Source organism: Scyliorhinus torazame, chromosome 3 (assembly GCF_047496885.1).
Source record: "Scyliorhinus torazame isolate Kashiwa2021f chromosome 3, sScyTor2.1, whole genome shotgun sequence".
Taxonomy (NCBI): domain Eukaryota; kingdom Metazoa; phylum Chordata; class Chondrichthyes; order Carcharhiniformes; family Scyliorhinidae; genus Scyliorhinus; species Scyliorhinus torazame.
In genome coordinates, this window is record NC_092709.1 from 48,829,012 (window position 1) to 48,852,155 (window position 23,144).

The 23,144-nt window shown below is 45.5% G+C and overlaps 1 protein-coding gene across 5 annotated transcripts in view; it reads right to left on the bottom strand.

Moving 5' to 3' along the window:
• Positions 1–23,144, bottom strand: part of inpp4b (inositol polyphosphate-4-phosphatase type II B) — a 1,315,761-nt gene that overhangs the window by 1,090,438 nt on the left and 202,179 nt on the right. For 4 of the 5 annotated variants that reach the window (XM_072495637.1, XM_072495635.1, XM_072495634.1 and 1 more), the window contains one exon: positions 19,872–19,936. The exons of the other annotated variant lie outside the window; for it this stretch is intronic. In XM_072495637.1, coding sequence (XP_072351738.1) covers positions 19,872–19,936 — 65 coding nt within the window. The remainder of the gene's footprint in view (positions 1–19,871; positions 19,937–23,144) is intronic. 5 annotated transcript variants of the gene reach the window in all.

A 23,144-nucleotide genomic window follows, 5' to 3' on the forward strand; every position in this document is an offset into this window, starting at 1 on the left:
GACCCTGTCAAGAAGAACGATTTGAACTTGGGGGCTTAACTTTATAGTCCCCAGGGGCTTCCCGCCTTTTGGGGCGGACCCCGTACCTGGTTCCAGGTGATTGGACTTTGTTCCAATCGCTTGGTTTGATTTCTCCAATACTGGAGCCGTTCCCTAATCGATGGGCGGTCTTGAGGTGTCCATTAACCTCTTTTGTGTTAGCTCCTGCTGGCGCCGGGGAGCCTGGCTTAGCTTTGTTTGTCCCAAATGTTGCGATTGTTCCCAGGGTTGCTTATTAGTATGTAGATGGCTGCTACATTATTATGCAGATGGCTGCTTGTATCGATGCTGTCTGGGCTTTTGCAGAGTTTAATACACAGTAACTTGCACCTGCTGGTTTCTGCCTGTGTTGGCTGAATTTCCCTGCTGCCTTTGCTGTTCTCCATTTTACAACGGGAGTTGGCCAACTCAGGTGGCTACAGTATGGAAGAACGAGTGCCGGTGCCATTCGAAAAGCAGGAACCGGTTAGCCAAGCAGCAAGCTTTCTTCCCCCCTCAGCTGTCAAGCGTAGGTTTGTGGACATCAAGAGATGCTGTTCACAATATATTGCTATCTGAGCAGGATTGTACACAGGATTCACTCGGGTCTGACCAAAAAACCCTGCAAGATCAGGCTGGAATTGTGGGAGAGTCCACCTGTTACATCTGTGCAGTCATGCAGGAAGGCTCCTGGACTACAGCTTACAATGTGGCCAGAGAAATGCTTGGCAAGGCTACTGTATAATATTTCCTGTGCACCAACAAATAATAATTGCAACATTTATTTACATATAACTACAGTGCAGAGGCTTGCAGCCTCGTGACTGCAAGTCAGTTTTCAGGATCAACATGACCTTGTACCCTTGGCCAGCCCAGCCATTCCCAAGGGTGCAGTGGGGCTGTAGCAGGTAACCTTTGTTGCGTTTGCCACTGTTTACAGAGCTTCACGAGATTCGCAATGTCAGCACTGATGTCAGGCCACCATGCATAACTCCTGCCGAGCATCTTGATCTTAGATGTACCTGGATGGGCACAGTGCAATTGGGCGAGGAGCAACTCCCATCCTGGTACAGAGATGACTATCCTGACTCCCCAAAGTATGATGCCATCTTTGCATTTTAATTTATCCTATCATATATAGTGTAGTTTCATCTCTTCAGAAACTGGCTCACTGGCCCAACCTTTGTATCGAGTGCCTCACTTTGGACAACAGCGGATTCTTGCTGGTCCAATACTTGATTTACTGCGCCGCAACTGGCAACGTGTCCAAGAAATCCCACCACCATAAATAGCCTGCAATACAGGGAGAGGTGCTACACTCTGGTAAAGGCAGGTGACTAAGGGTCTCGACATCCGCGATATGGGTCCCAGGCTAGTGCTGGAGTGTATGTTCGTAGGCAGACAGAATGAACGCCCAATGCTGAATTCTTGCCGATGTGATTGACGAAATAACAGCATCTTCTTTAAAAAAGATCAAAGAATGGTTTGTGGTCTGTAACAATGGTAAAGTGCCTCTCATACACATACTGATGGGACTTGTTTACTCAATATACTGTTGACAAGCCTGCTTTTTCAATCTGATAGTAGCCTTTTTCGGTCTCTGAGAGGGTTCTCAAGATGTATCCGATAAGTCTTTCAGATCCTTTGTCCATCTTATGGGACAATACTGCACTGGCGCACATGGAGAGGTGTCACAGGTTAACACCAATTCCTTAGAAAGGTCGAAATGCACCAATAAACTTGATGAATATTGTTTTACTCTGATGGAGATGTCACAGATACACAATGGTTTCCCTGTTAAACCTGAATCAATTAATGCAATTCCCCAACTCATTGCTCAAAGATCCTGTAGATGTCATTAGTAGCTAGTGAAACTCGCCCTTACCTGTTGTTATCTCAACTCATAGGCAGTTTTTCTTTGTTCTTGTTCATGCCCCAGTTAGAGGGAGCACTGAACATAATTAGCAGGCTGTGCAATTGAATTGCAGCACAGAGTGAGGCTTTAAAAATATATACTCCGAGTCAGAGTCATGAGGGGCATTTAAGCGACTCTTGGACAGGCACATGGACAGCAGTAAATTGAAGGGATGTAGGTTAGTTTGATCTTAGATTAGGAATATGGTCGGCACACCATCATGGGCCAAAGGGCTTGTACTACCTCTATGTGGTAGTCACCACTGTTTGTATAATACGTGTATTAGAGGTAATACGGTAAGGCTCCTGTACTACAGGTATAGGGGTAGGTCCCTCCCTGCTGGATCCGCCCAGTAGGCTCACCGAGCTGCTGCCATTTCAGTAGCAGCTGCAGGAGGCAACACATCTCTGCTTAATAAAACCTCGATTACTCTCTACACTCGTCTCGTCATAATTGATAGTGCATCAATTTATTAAGCAGAGATATTACAGCGATGGAACTACGCATCAAGCCAGATCGCCTACAGCTGCACCCTCAAGCAGACAACACCACGTCGGCCTTCGACCACTGGCTAGCTTGCTTTGAAGCCTACATCGGATCAGCGACAGAACAACCCTCAGAAGCACAGAAACTCCAGATCCTGTACTCACGGGTGAGCTCCGATATTTTTCCCCTTATCCGGGATGCGCCCAACGACACTGAGGCCGTGGCGCTTCTGAAAGGGAACTACACACGGCCGATCAACAAACTCTACGCCAGGCACCTCCTGTCCACGCGGCAACAACTCCCCGGTGAGTCATTGGATGATTTTGGGCGTGCCCTGCACATCCTGTCGAGGAACTGCGATTGCCAGGCAGTTTTGGCCGTTGAACATACTGATCTCTTAATCAGGGATGCTTTCGTTACGGGCATGGGATCGGTGTACATCCGCCAGTGCCTCTTAAAAGGGGGGACGCTCGACCAGGAGGCGACCAAGCAACTCGCGACCACACTAACGGTAGCCTCCCATAATGTACAATCGTACACCCGTGACCGCACGGCGCCCCCTCATGGACATCCTGGGCCCCACCAGTGGCCGTCCCCAGCCAACCCCAAGCGGCAGCCAGCCAACCCCGGGGGGTCCAAGTGCTATTTCTGCAGGCAGACAAAGCACCCCCGGCAGCGCTGTCCGGCGCGGTGTGCAATCTGCAAGACCTGCGGGAAGAAGGGACATTTCGCTGCGGTGTGCCAGGCCCGGTCGATCGCCGCTGTATCCAGGCCCATTGTTCCTGCACCCCCCACGTGCAACCCGCGCCGTGGCCATCTTCCCCCATCATACCTCGTGCACCCCGTGGACACCGCCATCTTTAATGCCGCCCGCCATGTGCACCCCGTGGGTGCTGCCATCTTTGGACGACGCCTCAGGGCGCCTGCTCGTCGGGCACCTCATCTGGCCACTCATCGCCCGCCACCGTCGCCGACCAGCCCAGGGCCCACCAACACCAGCCGCAGCTCACCTCCATCACGCTCGACCAGTCCTGGCCGCACAACCTCGCAACCGCGACGACGACGGCGAAAGCCGATGGCCACAAGACACCTTGCCTTCTTGACGCCGGGAGCACAGAGTGCTTTATCCACCCCTCTGCGGTAAGGCGCTGCTCTCTTGCGGTACACCCCGTTACCCAGAGAATCTCCCTGGCCTCCGGATCCCACTCCGTGGAAATCCGGGGGTACTGCATCGCCACCCTCACCGTACAGGGCGTAGAGTTCAGCAACTTCCAGCTCCACATCCTCCCCAACCTCTGCGCTGCCTTGCTACTCGGCCTGGACTTCCAGTGCAACCTCCAAAGTCTAACTCTGAAATTCGGCGGGCCCCTACCACCCCTTACTTTATGTGGCCTCGCGACCCTTAAGGTCGACCCACCTTCCCTGTTTGCAAACCTCACCCCGGATCGCAAACCTGTCGCCACCAGGAGCAGACGGTACAGTGCCCAGGACAGGACCTTCATCAGGTCAGAGGTCCAGCGGCTACTGCGGGAAGGCATCATTGAGGCCAGCAACAGTCCCTGGAGAGCCCAAGTGGTCGTTGTAAAAACTGGGGAGAAACACAGGATGGTTGTTGACTACAGTCAGACCATCAATCAGTACACGCAGCTCGACACGTACCCCCTCCCACGCATATCTGATATGGTCAATCAGATTGCACAGTACCGGGTCTTCTCCACAGTGGACCTGAAATCTGCCGACCACCAGCTCCCCATCCGCAAGGCGGACCGCCAATACACTGTATTCGAAGCAAACGGCCACCTTTACCACTTCCTTAGGCTTCCTTTCGGCGTCAATAATGGGGTCTCGGTCTTCCACCGGGAGATAGACCAAATGGTTGACTGGTACGGACTGCGGGCCACCTTCCCGTACTGAGATAACGTCACCATCTGCGGCCACAACCAGCAGGACCACGACGCTAACCTTTTCAAATTTCTCCACACCGCCAAACTCCTGAACCTCACGTATAACAAGGAGAAGTGCATGTTCAGCACCAACCGCTTAGCCATCCTTGGCTATGTTGTGCAAAATGGAGATCTAGGGCCTGACCCCGACCGCTCATGGAACTGCCCCTCCCCCACTGTCCCAAGGCCCTCAAACGATGCCTGGGGTTCTTCTCCTATTATGCCCAGTGAGTCCCTAAGTATGCGGACAAGGCCCGCCCACTCATCCACTCCATAGTTTTCCCCCTGACGGCTGAGGCCCACCAGGCCTTCAACCATATCAAAGCTGACATTGCCAAGGCCGTGATGCATGCGGTCGACGAGACCCTCCCCTTTCAGGTCGAGAACGATGCATCAGACATCGCTCTGGCCCGCCACCCTCAACCAGGCAGGCAGGCCCGTGGCATTCTTTTCCCGCACCCTCCATGCCTCCGAAATTCAGCACTCCTCTGTCGAAAAGGAGGCCCAAGCCATTTTGGAAGCTGTGCGGCATTGGAGGCATTATCTGGCCGGCAGGAGATTCACTCTGCTCACTGACCAACGGTCGGTTGCCTTCATGTTCAATAACACAGCAGGGCAAGATCAAAAATGATAAAATCTTAAGGTGGAGGATCGAGCTCTGCACCTACAATTACAGGATTCTGTATCGCCCCGGTAAGCTCAATGAGCCCCCCGATGCCCTATTCCAAGGTACATGTGCCAGCGCACAAGTGGACCGACTCCGGGCCCTACACGATGGTCTCGGTCACTCAGGGGTCACCCGGTTCTTTCACTTCATAAAGGCCCGCAACCTACCCTACTCCATTGCGGAAGTCAGGGCGGTCACCAAAGCCTGCCAGATCTGTGCGGAGTACAAACCGCACTTCTACCGGCCAGACCGTGCGGACCTGGTGTAGGCCTCCCGTCTCTTTGAATGCCTCAGCCCTTTGAACACCTCAGCGTGGTCTTCAAAGTGCCCCTCCCCTCCTCCGACCGAAATACATACTTACTGAACGTGGTCGATGAATATTCCAGATTCCCCTTCGCCATCCCATGCCCCGATATGATGTCTGCCACAGCCATCAAAGCCCTCAATAGCATCTTCACCCTGTTCGGTTTCCCCGCTTACGTCCACAGCGACCGGGGATCCTCCTTTATGAGTGATGAGCTGCGTCAGTTCCTGCTCAGCAAGAGCATTGCCTCAAGCAGGACGACCAGCTACAACCCCCGGGGAAACGGGCAGGTGGAGAGGGAGAACGGGACGGTCTGGAAGGCCGTCCTGCTGGCCCTACGATCTAAAAATCTCCAGGTCTCTCGCTGGCAGGATGTCCTCCCCGACGCGCTCCACTCCATCCAATCGCTACTTTGCACTGAGACGAATGCAACCCCCCATGAACGTCTCCTTGCCTTCCCTAGGAAGTCCACCTCCGGGGTTTCGCTCCCAATGTGGCTGGCAGCTCCAGGACCCGTCCTCCTGTGCAAGCACGTGCATCTTCACAAGGCGGACCCGTTGGTCGAAAGGGTACAGCTGCTGCATGCAAACCCGCAGTACGCCTTTGTGGCGTACCCCGATGGTCGCCAAGACAGAGTCTCCCTCAGGGACCTGCCACCAGCTGGTTCCCCACACCCCCAGCGCACCTCACTACAGGCCCCGCCCCAGGACGATCCGTCCTCCCATTGGCTCCACCCAGGGATGAAGATGAGGACTACACGCTCCCGGAGTCACAGGCGACCAAGCCGGCGCCTGCATCACCACCGGGACTCCAGCGCTCACAGCAGAGGATCAAGGCACCCAACCGGATAAATTTGTAAACTTCCACCAAACTGTACACTTTAAAAATTCTCACATACCTGTAAATAGTTTTTCCACCACCCCCGCTGGACTCTTTTTTAAACAGGGAGTGAATGTGGTAGTCATCACTGTTTGTATAATATGTGTATTAGAGGTAATACTGTATGGCTCTTGTACTACAGGTACGGGGGTAGATCCCTGTCTGCTGGCTCTGCCCAGTAGGAGGAGTATAAACGTGTGCGCTCACCGAGCTGCTGCCATTTCAGTAGCAGCTGCAGGGGACAACACATCTCTGCTTAATAAAGCTTCGATTACTCTCTACTCTCGTCTCGTCGTAATTGATAGTGCATCACTCTATGCCACTATTTGTCTGATCGGTGTCTTCAACATTTCATCATTTAGTTCAGGAATTGGATAGGCCATGTTTAAGCAGCATGGGTGCCAAGGAAAGAGATAGAAACACTAATGATGGCTCAAGAGGAGAAGCTGATTCGTGATTAGCTGGTAGTGGTAAGTGCTTTTTTTTTTTCAGTGTTCAAACCTTGTTTCTGTTAACTTTAAACATTACTATGTTTAATAGAGGCATGGCAGGGCACTCTAGTACGTGGAATGCACATCCTGTTCCACGTGCCAGATCCAGGCCAACCACATGTGCAGCAAGTGTCATTAACTGGAGGAGTTTTCAGAGCTTCAGCAGCAGATGGCACCAGTGCAGTGCTACTTCTAGGCCAAGTGTTCCATGGATAGCACATTCCAGGAGCACATTGGCTGTCTGGCAGTTTAGGAGTGCACAGGCAGAGGGGGACTGGGTGACCAACACGTAATTGAGGAGGAGCAGGCAGGTCGTGCAGAAATCTCCCAAGAGCATCTTTGTCCAACTGGCATTGAGTTCGAAAACTGATGAGGCTGATGGTTCCTCTTTCTGGGAGTGCAGCCAGAGCCACATCCACTGTACCGTGGATGGTTCAGCTGTACAGGTGGGCAATTGGAATGTTGGGAAAACGATAGTAATAGGTGATTCTGTCATTAAGGGAACACACAGGTACTCCTGCCACTACAGACACAATTGTATTATGCGCATTCTGAGGGGAAGGTGAACAGCCAGAGGTCATGCTCCATTTTGGTACCAACAGCATAGGGAAAAAGAGGGATGAGGTTCTGTAAGTTGATTTTAGGGAGCTAAGAAATAAATCAAGAAGCAGGACCTCAAAGTAGTAATCTCCAGATTATTCCCTCATGCCACATAGAATCATGGAATTTACAGAGCAGAAGGAGGCCATTCGGCCCATCGAGGCTGCACCGACCCACTGAAAGAGCACCCAACAAGCCCACGCCTTCAGCGTATCTCCATAGCCCAGTAACCCCGCCTAACCTTTGGGCACGAAGGGGAAATCATTATCTAGAAAACAAAATCCGTACAAATGGCGCGAAAACTTACCAAGAGGCGAAGGCAGAATCTCATTCGATGCAACAGCACTTTTTGATTGGCAGCCATCTTGAGCGAAAGCTTTCCGGCCAGTACGCACATGCGCACTTCTCAAAAAGAAAAAAAATGGCAAAATAAACTTGCGCAGATGCGGAAAGAGCGCACAGTAAAGGAAAGTTGGATTGCGCATGCACACTCGATTCCTAGGCTTTACGTCACGAGCGTCATGATGTCAGAAGACCTGGACCACGCCCACTTAAAAAGGAAATGCCCGAAAATTACAAATAAGAATTTTAAAGCTACAAAACACAAATTTTTTTCCTCGAACAACAGAATTAAGCCCGTGACTCCACCCACAGTTAAAGATTACCTCCGCAGCACCCTGGAACAAGCAGTTTGCAACACCAAAGAGGAGAGCACAATGACAAATCCAGAGCAAAAGATTTGTTTATTGACGATTACTACTCAAAAGATGAGTTTTTCATTGGACATAGAGAGCACAATGACAAATCCGAAACAGAAAGCGATGATTTGTTCATTGAAGACTACTGCTCAGACATAGAACATAGAAAATACAGCACAGAACAGGCCCTTCGGCCCACGATGTTGTGCCGAACCTTTGTCCTAGATTAATCATAGATTATCATTGAATTTACAGTGCAGAAGGAGGCCATTCGGCCCTTTGAGTCTGCACCAGCTCTTGGAAAGAGCACCCTACCCAAATTCAACACCTCCACCCAACACCAAGGGCAATTTTGGACACTAAGGGCAATTTAACATGGCCAATGCACCTACCCTGCACATCTTTGGACTGTGGGAGGAAACCGGAGCACCCGGAGGAAACCCACGCAGACACGGGGAGGGTGTGCAGACTCCGCACAGACAGTGATCCAAGCCGGAATCGAACCTGGGACCCTGGAGCTGTGAAGCAATTGTGCTATCCACAATGCTACCGTGCTGCCCTCAAGAACAAATAAATCTACACTATATCATTTTACCGTAATCCATGTACCTATCCAATAGCTGCTTGAAGTTCCCTAACGTTTCCGACTCAACTACTTCCACAGGCAGTGCATTCCATGCCCCTACTACTCTCTGGGTAAAGAACCTACCTCTGATATCCCTCCTGTATCTTCCACCTTTCACCTTAAATTTATGTCCTCTTGTAATGGTGTGTTCCACCCGGGGAAAAAGTCTCTGACTGTCTACTCTATCTATTCCCCTGATCATCTTATAAACCTCTATCAAGTCGCCCCTCATCCTTCTCCGTTCTAATGAGAAAAGACCTAGCACCCTCAAACTTTCCTCGTAAGACCTACTCTCCATTCCAGGAATAACATGGATGAGTTATTCGGAGTTGATGATCATTGCATCAGCAACACGGTTGAAAAGCTCAACACGACTCTACTCATGGTAGATGAATCCAATACCATGACGCCATGGCAGATCGTCGATACATTGGATGACAGCAATACCCAAGAAGAAGGCGACGCCACGCAGAGAGCACAAATCGACTCCACAGAGGGAGTAATACAAGCCTCCACAGCGAGCTAATTGACAGACTCCAGAATGGACGCAATTAAAGACTCCGGTGCGACAACCGTGCACGAGGAAGACTATGAAGGTCTATCTGCCTTATATGAGCAACCAGCAGCAGACTATAAACGTCTACCCAGCTCATGTAACCAACAAGAAGACATTGAATGTCTACCCACTGTATGTAAAAACAGTGACAAAGTGATCACACTCGACATACAGAGTGTGCAGGATCACAGCGAGACTGAAAGATCTCAGCTCGTCTGTACAGAAGCACAGAGTAGGACTACTCTTGGGTCCAGTGAGACACGTCAATTTGAAATCTTGAAGATTTTGACTCCAGAAGAGGAGTACCAAGATACCAAAGGTGATTCAAATGAATCAGAAATAATTCCTGAAGAGGAGCATCAAGAGATCACAGTTGACTCAAATGTACTGGAAGTGTCTCCAGCAGAGGAGCACCAAGGAAGCAAAGAAGAGCAATCAAATCCATCACAAATGACTGATGTCATAGATTATCATAGAATTTACAGAGCAGAAGGAGGCCATTCGGCCCATCGAGTCTGCACCGGCTCTTGGAACGAGCACCCTACCCAAGGTCAACACCGCCACCCTATCCCCATAACCCAGTAACCCCACCCAACACTAAGGGCAATTTTGGACACTAAGGGCAATTTATCATGGCCAATCCACCTAACCCGCACATCTTTGGACTGTGGGAGGAAACCAGAGCACCCGGAGGAAACCCACGCACACACGGGGAGGATGTGCAGACTCCGCAGACAGTGACCCAAGCCAGAATCGAACCTGGTACCCTGGAGCTGTGAAGCAATTGTGCTATCCACAAGGCTACCGTGCTGCCCCATCACCAGCATCAATACAACATCAGATCATTCTCACAATTCTCAAGAAGAAACGCTCAATGTAACAGACACCACAAAGGACACTGACACCAATAACTGTGACAATTCCTCAAATTATCCACATGGAACACTCTGAGTGCAACAAGCAGCATAGCAACAACAAAAACTACAAGCACAACAACAAAAACAACAGAAGCATAACAAAGACAACAACAAGCACGACAAGAAGAACGACGAATACAATAAAAACAAAAAGCACGACAAAAACAACGGCACGAACGACAACAAAAGCAACAAAGACAGAAACGACAATGACACAACGACCTGTACAACATGGTACAACTCTGCACATGAAGGGCAATGCAAGATTACACTCCAAAACTATGACAAGAGTACAAGCATGCCATGGCATGGCAACAAATCTCACAAATTCACATTTGCTCCACAACAAACAAGCGTACCAGCTTTCAAGAAAGATGACATATAGAATCAATACCACAAGCACAGAAAAAAGTCCAGCTCAGACAACAAAGTGATTCAACCATTCAAACACCTCATTGATGACTTCTTGGTTATTTAAACACAGGAACACTGTCGACATTCACAAAGAAATAACAACATCAACATCACCACGTCAACAACAGAAGAAGAAAGCAACTCAACTGAACAAATTCATAAAGTTTGGACTCTCAAATTTTTTTATTAAGATTGGACTCATAAATATTAATTGGCTTTGTATAATCATCAATATTATCACAAACTGTACACAGCGTTATTTGTCTACCGGTCTCAAGCAAACTGCATCCATTATGTTCGTTCAATTTTCTTTACAACATACAGAAAATATGTCACACAAGAAAAAGGGGGGATGTAGTGATCTTTGTATGTGCATGTACACAAGGGGTTAATGTGTAATCAGCAGCACCACATGATCACTAGAGGGCCGGACCAACAGGGCTATGAAAAGCAACCACATTTGTGTCTCCCTCAGTCTCTCTCTCTCTCTCTCGGGTGCACTGTGACCAGGACAATATCAGAATAGTTCAGATGGCTAGTGGAGTTACGTATAGTTATTGTAGTTAGATCTTGTTAACCTTATCACTAATATCAAAATTAAAGTAAAGAACTCATGCATTTGTTGTTACAGTTACTCAATAAACCTTTGTTGTTACTGGACGAGTTTGAGTCTTGTTCATCGAGATTCAGAAGACCTCACCATCAACCAAGGATTGAGTAGCACGAGTTACCTACCACACAGGTAACAAAACACCCTTTTTTTCTTGATCTATTTAATGACTTGGTGTAGGGCATGATTTGAAAATCGGCAGATGATACAAAACGTGGAAGTAGTATGAATGTGAGGAGGATGGTGATAGACTTTAAGGGGACATTGACAGAGCTGTGGAATGGGCAGACATTTATCAGGTAAAATTTAATTCAGAGAAGTATGAAGTGGTGTATTTTGGTAGGAAGGAGGAGGAGAGGCAATATAAACTAAAAGGTAGAGTTCTAAACAGGGTGCAGGAACTCAAGAGCCTGGGAGTATATGTGCACAAATAAATGAAGTAGGCAAACCAGGTTGAGAAATTGTTTAAAAAGACAGGCGTATATGATCCCAAGCTTCATAAATGATGGCATAGTTTTCAACAACGAGGAAGTTGTGATGAAGCTTTATAAAAAAATACCAGTTTGGCCTCAGCTGGAACATTGTGTCCAATTCTGGGCACCACACGTAGGATGGATGCGAAGGCAATGGAGAGGATGCAGTAAAAATGTACAGGAATGGTTCCAGGGCTGAGAGACTTAAAGTTAGGAGGATTGATTGGAGAAGCTGAGGTTGTTCTTCTTCAAGAACAAAAGGTTGAGAAGTGATTTGATAGAGATGTTAAATTCATAAGGGCCTGGACAGAGTAGATAGAAACGTTTCTCTTTAACCGAGGGAGCGAAAACCAGAGGTGGCATATGGAAAATATATTTTATGCAGTGAGTGATCATAATTTGGAGTGCACTTCCTGAGAATGCAGTGGAATATCAATAACAGGGTCCATGTGAGGAGACGTAGTTTAAGGAAAATGACATGTCTGTCACTGTAGTGGTCTTGAGTAGTAAGTTGTAGTGTCAGCCTAGGCTTTGGGGTCTGGATTTTCACCGTGTCTGGTTGACTTGGTAGCCCTTTAAAAATGGCAAGATTCCACACCCCCTTCCTGTGTGGTGTAATTTGCGGCAGTGCCTTTGAAGGGTGCAGGCTTCTTCCCATCAGAAGCCCACATCCAGAACTGCCAACCTGGATGACTCCATTGCGGACATAGGCATCGCCTGTTCCTCTGCAATTTTCATGGAGTCAAGCCAAGTTTTTAAAGTGTCATGGTTCAAAATGTCCACTTCATGCCACCATGTCAATTTACAATTCCCTCACTAACCTACCCATGTCCCCTCATGCTACCTTTGTCAAGCTCTTATCTTCCACCCCTCTCCCCCCCCCCCCCCACAATGGCCCTTCATGCCCCCCTACCATGCTCTGCCCTTAACTTCCCCCATCCCTCCAGGCCCCTCATGACCCCATGTCATATTCTGTCCCCATGCGAAGCTCTGCCCTTACACCATTCCCTAAGTCCCCTCATGCCTTGCATGCCAGACTCTGTCCATACAGGCACCCCCCTCATGCCCCCATGCCAGTTTCTGCCGTTGCACCATCCCCTAAGTCCCCTATGCCAGATTCTGCCCTTCCATCCACACCCTCAGGTCCTTCATCCCCTCTAATCAAGCTCAAACACTTTTGTGCCCATTGACCGAGTTTACATTTTCTAGAACCAATAAACACCACAATGTAAAGTGGGATGATTAAACAAATGCTTTGAAAACAGATAACCCACTGATCACTGTCCTTTGAAAAAATAGCCTGGACAGCAAGCAAATTAATGTTCATCATCCAGGCCCTTCGAAGTTTCAAAAATCATATATCACAAACACTCAATTTATGCCAACAAACAGTGTGAAATTGACTACAGAGATCAGAGGAGCCTGAGCTGTCAATCAAAAAATGTTTCCTCTTACGTGCAGGTGTTCTGTTATTCCAATAAATGTCTGTGTTCTCAGCAAAGCATACGAGGATGAAAATCCAGGCCTGTGTCTCTGAATCGGAACTTAAATCTACATCTTGCTCATTCAAAGCAAACAGTGCCACCACTGAGCCTTGGCACTACACAAAGTTGGGATGCAAGTTTCTACTCCAGATTGCTCAGTTCCTGTTGGGAAAAGAATTCTTAGTAGCAGGAATTTTTAAAGGTATATAGCTTCTCTTTTGTTTGTACTTTCTTATTGGAGAATACATCAGCATTGCTTGCTGACACAAGAGAATGTTGGATCTATTTAAATTATTTTTTATTCATGAGATACGAGCATCAATGATAAGGCCAGCACTTAGCGCCTAGCCCTAATTGCCCCACTCGGTGGTGGTGAATTGTGGTGTTAGACTACTGCAGTCCATCTGGCGAAGGTATATCCACGGTGCTATTATTTGGGAAGTTCCAGTATTTTGACCCAGCAATGATGATGGAATAGTCACATACTTCCAAGTTAGCTAGTGTGCAACTTGGAGGAGAACTAGGAGATGGTTGTATTTCCATGCACTTGCTGCCCTAGTTCTTATAAAAGATGGAGATCATTGCTTTGGTAGGTGCTGTAAAAACCCTGGCAGCTTGGAGATAATATGCCTGGCAGTCATGTCATTCTGGCAGTGAGGGAGTAAATGTTTAAGGCGGTGTATAGAGTGCCAATCAAGCAAGCTGATTTCTTTGGGATGGTATTGAGCTTCGAATGTTTTTGGAGCTGCACTAATCCAGCCAAGTGAGAAGTATTCCATCACGCTCCTGACTGGTGTCTTTTAGGTGGTAGAAAAGCTTTGAGGGGTCAGGGGGTGAGTCACTCTCTGCACAACGCCTAGCCTCTGATTTGCTCTTGTAGTTTGAACGTTGGGCTCTCTTTTGTTGGAGATTGCCATTGTCTGCCATTTGTGTGAAATTAATTTTACTTTTCACTTATCAGTCTAAGGCAAAATGCTGTCCAGATTATCCTGCATGGCTGGGCTGTTTCATGATCTGAAGAGTTGAAAATGGAACTAAACACTGTACAATCATCAGTAAACATCCCCATTACCGAGGGCAAGTCATTAACCAAGCAGCTGAATAGTTGGGCTCAGCCCCTGCAGAACTGTCCTGGGACTGTGATGATTAGCCTCAAACCACCACAACCATTTTCGTTTGTGCCACCTATGACTGGCTCATTAGGCCATTTCAGAGGACAGTTAAGGGTCAAGCACATTACTGTGGGAACGGAGTAATTCTTCAACCAGACTAGGTCAAGATAACAGGTTTTCTTCCCTAAAGGATATTCCCAGTTGGATTTTTCTTTTACACCAATCCAATAATTTCATGGTTTTTACTGATGCTAGCTCTTTATTCCAACTTTTAATAATAATAATAATTTTTCTTAGTGTCACAAGGAGGCTTACATTAACACTGCAATGAAGTTTCCCCAACTGCCATGGTAGGATTTGAACTCGGACTCTGGATTATTAGTCTTTAGTTTACTAGCCTGGTATGCTACTTCAGCCAGATTCCTTTGTGAATCACGATTTCTTACCAGTCAGGTTCTCCTTTACGGGAAAGGATTGTTTGGGCAAATGAATAATGAGGGAAACAAGGTAGATACCAACAGTAATTTTACAGAAACTTGTTGGGGCCCTGTAATTTAGCTTTTGCATGTGCACAGTATTTTAAGTCAAATTGGAAATGGAAAATTGATTTTCTTCACATCGACTTTATATGCCACAGAAACAAAGATTAAATACTTCACAGGAAAAGGAGACACACACCCATCGTTTGCTTCAATGAGATTTGCCTCTTCGCAGTGCAAAAGAACATCACTGCTTCTCATCATGTGTACAGCTGGTGGAGTGACAGCTGCTGTTGGGACAACTACGGTCCACAACCACAATATGAAACTGGATCATTGCTAATTTTATTATGCTATTTATTTAGTGTTAGCAACAGGAAGTCATTGTCCATTGACGTCAAATCTGGTAAAAGAGAAGGTAACAGGTTTTCTGTTGTTGCCAGTTTTCTTAGCATACTATTTACTGTCTTCTCGTTACAGACAGTTCTAAGAGTTCCTGGAAAGCCTTCTTCTCATATAATATATTTATCACTGTCATTCAATGTTTTCACAAAGATGGTTATTTATTTCTAATGCAGAACATTCATTTTGTGATTCACAGCATTTTTGGTTTAAATTAAAAGAAAACTTCAAACTAATTTATGGCCCTGCTGTAGAAATGCTGCTGCAGTCATCACATCACATGTGCTAATGGTTCTTCGACAACATCAGTTCCAACACAATTCCAACACTGAAGCGTCGTCTTTAAAAGGCTTAAATTCCCTTCCAAAATCTTTTTTTTTCCCCCAGTTATTTGTTGCATTCTCCATTGTATCCCTTTTCATGATACATTACAGGTTAACTTACAAATACATACAGATGAATCTCACAGAGTGCTAAAATGTACGGAACTATTACATATTTGATAGGGTCAAACATTTGCCCTTGACAGGAGGAGAACCTAGGATCATAAAGGAGGGTGAATCAGGAATCGCACTGGGCACTGCAGACAGGTGAGATATGGGGCACGAGTACTTCCTGGGCTTGCTGTTATGAGTGGAATGAAATCCAAATCTTCCAAGTCATCCAATGATCTCTGGATCTTTTCAATTGGGAAAAATTATGAAACTGTGGGGATGAGAGGAATGTGTTGCATTCTACACAGGCATAATTCTCTTAAGTTAATGAATGTCCCACAGATGCTTACCGATGTGTTCCTTCTGGACAGTAACGAGTTGCATTTGAGGGGTAGAGCCTCATGCTGCTATAAGTGAGAACTGAATAAAAGTATGAATTCAGTTGCACATTTGTCGCGTTTGCGGCAGGTCAAATATATTCTTTTACAAAGCATTAGGACCTCCGTCTCAGATACTTGGACCAAGAATATAAGAACTAAGCACTGGAGTGTGCCATACAAGGGGCAGCATGGTGGCACAGTGGTTAGCACTGCTGCCTCATGGTGCCAAAGACCTGGGTTCGATTCCAGACCCGGGTCACTGTCCGTGTGGAGTTTGCACATTCTCCCCGTGTCTGCGTGGGTCTCACCCCCCATAACCCAAAAAGATGTGCAGGGTAGGTGAATTGGCCATGCTAAATTGTACCTCAATTGGAACAACAAATTGGGTACTCTAAATTTTTTTAAAGGAGCAATCCGTACAGCTCTTTGAGCCTGTTTCAACATTCATTATGATCATGGCTTATCTTTGAGCTCAACACATAATATGGTCAAACTATTTACAGCCAGCTGCTTGTCAGGCCAAGGTGAAATTTGCAAAGTACATTTATTTTTTAAATATTTGGCAAGGAACAAATTATTTCACAGTGATTCAATAGCATGAAATGAAGTCCATCATCAGTTTTTGCAAAGAAAAACACGTTCTTTAAGGTGCTCAGTTTATTAACGTCTCATTTAAACTGTAACCAGCTTCTATTCCAGAATTAAAGCAATGCTTGCAGTCCACTAGTCCCTTTTATGTTGCTGTTTGTGATGAGATGAGAGTCCACAAGTGTAAACATGATCACTTCACGCCAAAGGGTCCAGAGGAGATTGACTAGAATAGTACCGGGAATATAAACTTCAGTGTGGAGAGACTAGGGAAGCTGGGTTTGCACTCTTTGGAGCAGAGAAAGTTAAAGAGGAGATTTAGTAGAGATGTTCAAAATTATGAGGTTTTGATGGAGTAAATAAGGAAAATGTGTCATCGCTGGTCGGTGTGTTAGTAACAAACGGAGAGAAATTTAAAATACTTGTCAGAGTACCATAGTGAAGATTAGGAGAAATGATTCTATGCGGTGAATAACGATTCAGTAGCAACTTCCAAAAGGACATTGGATATATACTTTTAAATTGCTAGGGTGGCAGGAAAAAGAAAACGATGGGCAATAATCAGAAGGCTCTTTCAAAAGGAACAATGGGTCAAATGACTGCCTTCTTATGTACCATAAGATTCTATGAAACTAATTGTAATTCCTGTTGGATGGATGGGAGATGGCAGGTACATGCAGGTAACAAAACGGCAAAATAATCAATGTAGCGTTGCAACAATGGTGTTCAAACTTTTCTGTGTGGGGCATATTCTGATAACCATTGCAAACATTGGCACATTGTCCAGACCCCCAATGAATACAGCATAAGCTCGTTATAATGAGTCCGGCTTGTAATGCACCCCTGGTTTCAATAAACGCAATAGCAAGATCCTAGCGATGGAAATTAGCCCCATTGCAATGCACACTTCAGCAGGGTTTACCCAGATGCAACAATGGTATTCAAATTGAAGTTAATTGAAAGGTAATCTATTGTATTGGAAATTCCACATGCCATATGCATTAATTGGACTAAGTTAACTTGCCAACAGTAAACAAATTCCAAAGAGGCAACAGGCATAAGGGAGCAACTGCAAGGAGGAACTGGCAATGGGCAACTGAAGTCACACAACATATGTGAAGATGGCTAGCAAAACATCAAATTTGTCTCTGAAAACAAATGGCAGATTTAAAGAAAACAAATTTGTACTGTGATTCATGAAGATCTTGGTGACATGGGTCTATCACTGATCTGAGACAGAAAATGAGTAGCAGCATTCCACAGTTGGACCTTGTATTCCACACAAAGGCCGAAATATTTGACTGTCGTTTTCCTGGAGCTGCGGATCTTTTGGACTGGTTGACAAGATAGAAATAGCGTGCATTGAGAAAAGCATGAATATTATAAAGCAATCTACACTGTATAGCTTGCTTTTTTAAGGAGAATAAAATGATGTTCAATTCAAATTGATCCCATCTTCCATTTTCTAATGCCGCAAATCACCAAACTCTACTCTAATGATTTTCTGCCTGTCCAAGGAGGTTCATTATAGTGAAATCTGACTGTAATTTTCTACTGTCAGGAATCCGGTACTCCCGCTTCCAAAATAAAGTACCAGCAACCAGAAGAAAACAATGCTTTCATTGCAAGAACATCTTTAAAAACCAGTATACTGCAACATAAATAAGCATGCTTGTTTGGTCAAGAAATGCAGAAAAAATTGAATTCTATAAACATGATTGCCTGGCCTCAGATATTAACATAAAGAAACCCAGAATCTCAACATCATTCACAAACCCCAGCATGAACACCTATGGTGTACAACAGTTCCAGCAAGTAAAACTCAGAGATCGTTTTAAAAACAATCATACTTAAAAACTCAATTGAATCACAAAATGATAGTGATTTTAAGCTTGAATTTACATTTATACTTCAGAATCACTGTTTAACACTCTATCGGTATTAAAATTATTTGTGGAGGAAATTGGTTACATTCACACCATTCCTGAAGTAGCATTCTTAAAGTAGCTTTAAAAAATCCAAAGAGTTGGACAACTGCAGCTCTCCTATGTTCAAGTTTACGGAGTACAAGTCTGAATCCTTTGTGTGCAAACACCTTACATGGAAAGTTGTTTCTAAAAAATTGCTCTCATTTCAAAAGGAAGTATGACAGGCAGGCAAGCAATATTGAAGCTCAATATCTGTACAATGATTCAGCTTCTACACAAAAGTCAAATGAAAAAACAATTTACAGAACATCTTTCTAAATGGCCATATATATTCATAGTTATATTAAACGATTTGTTTCAACTATATAATTTTGCTAGGTACATTGACAAGATTAATTTGGTTGGTAACTAAGAACAGTTGAAATCACGTACTATCTCAGGGGTTAAAAAGAGCCTGAAAGTGATGGCACACAATTTAGAATGGCTTCTCGCACAAGCACTGTGACAACATTTATTTTTAATGTAACTATCAGGAAAGCTTAAATCATGCAGAAACCATTGCACATGGCAAACAGCTTTTAAAGGACAGTCTAATAATATAATTGCTAATTAATTTCTTATTTCTCCATCAACAATATTTTTAATGATTGAAAATAAATAATAGAATATTAGATTTTATCGTAACAAATGTGAAAACAAAATACACATCTTAAAGCATCATTCCTACCAAATATCAATCTTTCTAGAAAAATTCAATTTCACGGAGTATATTTACTAGAAGCAAGCCTTCTTACCTTACAATAGCAGAATACAGATACAAAATACAGATTCTACTAACGATGAACATGACTAAACTACAGCATGAAATTGAAAAACTTTGATACATAATTAGTCACGAAAGAGGATACAGGACTTTTAGAAGCATGTCATTGTGCTTGTTTTTGACCTATGGATTCTTTGTTTTCTCCAACTATGTGCCAGGACTAACTAAAGTATATATTACACATATTTATTTTGCTGCTCCTCTTGTCAGTACATTTATCAGCTAATTAAATTTTAAAGCTGTTCATACCACACCTTGGGGACGCTGTTCGTGTGCAGACTGTATTCAATTTACATGTAGCTTTTTCCAAATGTTTGCACTGTTGAATTGATATTTGACATGCATAGCTGCTTACTCAGCCAGCCTGACAGTTGTCAATTAGCTCTAATACTCCTCATCCGTACTTGGAAATGTATCGCTTTGATTTTCATATCTCTATTGTTCAAAACATTGCAAGAAACAGCTGATACTGTTTGCAAAAACAAATCTCATCAGAAAGTTGAATTCAACACAGAACTCTTCATTCTGTCATTCTGTTAAATTGCCATCGAAGGGCACCAGGAAAATACCACGATTATCAAACGGAAAGCTTAATTGGAAAACACAATAAAAACCTAGGTTGAAAGAGATATGGTGATTACTTACACTGCTTCTATTTTTCATTAAGAAGAGCAGGTTTCCTTTCAAGCGACACCATCTTTCTGTTAGTTCTGCGTGAGAAAATGAAACATTAATAAAATGGCATTTGGCCGGTGAAGGAAAAATGGTTCTGAAAGAAGATGCATCAGTAATAAAGGTCAGAGAAGAAAATCATGAGAAAATTCCTGCCCCAGCCAGCAGCTGCGTACATATGACAGCCTGCTAAATGCCAGATAACTCCCCAGAAGGCTCTTCTTACCCTGCAGCTGAGAGATTTGGTGACTGCAGCAGAAACCATCTGTTTTTTCATTGGCTTCTCATCTCACAGGGAAGCAGAAACAGGAACTTGTGTGATTTTATGTAAAACAAGACGATGGTCTTTTTTTTTTTAATATAAGGATAAAGCCCGTGATAATGTATTACAGCTAGATAAACTGGCTTCAGTTATGCAAATCAATTTTAATGAACCAGGCAGTCAGGTCAAAATATTAATCAGCCTTTTTCTTAAAAAATGGGACCATGCCGTGTAGTTCATTAAGATGAAGCAAATTATTTTCAGCGTGCGTGCATGCAAACATTAAATAATTTGCAAAACTAATTTTGCAATATTCAATAATTAAAGTACAAATGAGGGAAGCATCCTCTCTGACAGGCAGTTGAGAAAGGATGCTTATGCTCAAAAATCAACATAAGGTAGAAATAGACAACTCCTCCCCCTACCCTCCTCCCCCCCTGTCCCGCCCCCTCCCACCCATTTAAAGTACAAGGCCTTGAGAAAAGTGCAGGGGAGGAAGGTTGCAGGAAACAAACCTGGAGAGGCCAGGGACATGGACAGCCTGCCAATTTCAATGGTAGGGCCTTACTTAAGCAAACCTATACAAACTAACATGCCTCACAACTAGATTAACTATCTGGCAAGCAGGCAGGAGTGTCCGCCCAGCAGCAAGAGAATGCAGTTGGGGACTTGTTCAAATGGCAGTCAATGGCAGGTAGAACTGTTGGGGCAGGGATCAGAACAGGATGGAGGGAAAGGGGAAAAGGATATGTCCACCATTGGAGATTGCGGGGAGGGACCAGGTGGTGTAGAAAACTCTGGGCAGGATCAGGAAAGGGGACAATAATCTGACAATGATCAGGAGCAGGATCTAACCTGGGGCAAGTGAGGCTCAAAACCTCCTCCAAAGGCCTGTTGGAGCATTCGTGGCCCACCACTTCTGGATCACCTGTGGTCCAGGAGCTGGCTCCCACCTGGTTTTGTCTGACAGGTAAAGACATTGGCCCCTCATTCAAACCTCAGGTTGAAATTGCAGGTTCAATTCCGATTATATCATCAGACCTCATCTACATATTTATAGGACCTGTACTTACTTCCTGCAGGCGTCCTGATTGCCTGTTCAAAAGAACAGATTGTTTTTGGGACACATAGGACGTGGAGATGGAAGAGACTAAGTTACTCGCATTATTTTACACGTCCTATCCACAATTTATTTTTCCCCCAACAGGTGGGGGGGTAGTTGTAAATCAGGACAAAGGCATATCTGTCAGAATCATAGCAGATGGAACTTTCAAGTGCCATTATGTGATGGAAATGCAATTTTCAAGAAAATAATTGGACACTCAGTATATTTTGCCATGACAAACTTGTCCTAATACGAATATTGCCCATTGACTCTAATGTTATAAACTAGAGAAGCCTGCTAATTCGGAACTACCTTACAACTTTACCATTAAAAGCACTTGTCTTTGCAGGGGCAGGCCAGTCGATTTCGGCGGGAGAATCAGCTGGTGAGTCAGTTTCAGCGGGAGCAGTGCGGAAGTGGCTGCTGGGAGGTAAGTCTGTCCTTTAAAAGCACTTGTCTTTGCAGGGGCAGGCCAGTCGATTTCGGCAGGAGAATCAGCTGGTGAGTCTGTTTCAGCGGGAGCAGTGCGGAAGTGGATGCTGGGAGGTAAGTCTGTCCTTTAAAAGCACTTGTCTTTGCAGGGGCAGGCCCGTCGATTTCGGCGGGAGAATCAGCTGGTGAGTCAGTTTCAGCGGGAGCAGTGCGGAAGTGGCTGCTGGGAGATAAGTCTGTCCTTTAAAAGCACTTGTCTTTGCAGGGGCAGGCCAGTCGATTTCGGCGGGAGTGGAGCTGGCTGGTTAGTCAATTTCAGCAGGAGCTGAGAATTTTTTCTTTTTAATTAGTGTTTTAGGCGGGAACAGGAAGTCAACCCGCGGACGTCTGGGAAGACCCTCACCAATAAATTCTGGTGGAGAGGAAACCCGAGACACTACACGTGTAGTGTCTCCCACCCGCCCTCCTCCTCTAACCTAATAATAAAACCCATTGGGCTGAGGTCAGTACCATATTTTATTATATTATTCTTATTTTTTATAAAAAATTTAATTTAGTTGTTAGCCAGATCTTGGTAGAAAGTTAGAGGAATGGCAGGGAAGGGAGTGCAATGTTCCTCCTGCAGGATGTTTGAGGTGAGGGATGCAGTTAGTGTCCCTGCTGATTTTACCTGCAGGAAGTGCTGCCATCTCCAGCTCCTCCAAGACCGAGTTAGGGAACTGGAGCTGGAGTTGGAAGAACTTCGGATCATTCGGGAGGCAGAAGGGGTCATAGATAGCAGCTTCAGGGAATTAGTTACACCAAAGATTGGAGATAGGTGGGTAACTGTAAGAGGGACTGGGAAAAAGCAGTCAGTGCAGGGATCCCCTGCGGTCGTTCCCCTGAGAAACAAGTATACCGCTTTGGATACTTGTGGGGGGGGGGACTTACCAGGGGTAAGCCATGGGGTACGGGCCTCTGGCACGGAGTCTGTCCCTGTTGCTCAGAAGGGAAGGGGGGAGAAGAGCAGAGCATTAGTAATTGGGGACTCTATAGTCAGGGGCACAGATAGGAGATTTTGTGGGAGCGTGAAAGACTCACGTTTGGTATGTTGCCTCCCAGGTGCAAGGGTACGTGATGTCTCGGATCGTGTTTTCCGGGTCCTTAGGGGGGAGGGGGAGCAGCCCCAAGTCGTGGTCCACATTGGCACTAACGACATAGGTAGGAAAGGGGACAAGGATGTCAGGCAGGCTTTCAAGGAGCTAGGATGGAAGCTCAGAACTAGAACAAACAGAGTTGTTATCTCTGGGTCGTTGCCCGTGCCACGTGATAGTGAGATGGGGAATAGGGAGAGAGAGCATTTAAACACGTGGCTACAGGGATTGTGCAGGCGGGAGGGATTCAGATTTCTGGATAACTGGGGCTCTTTCTGGGGAAGGTGGGACCTCTACAGACAGGATGGTCTACA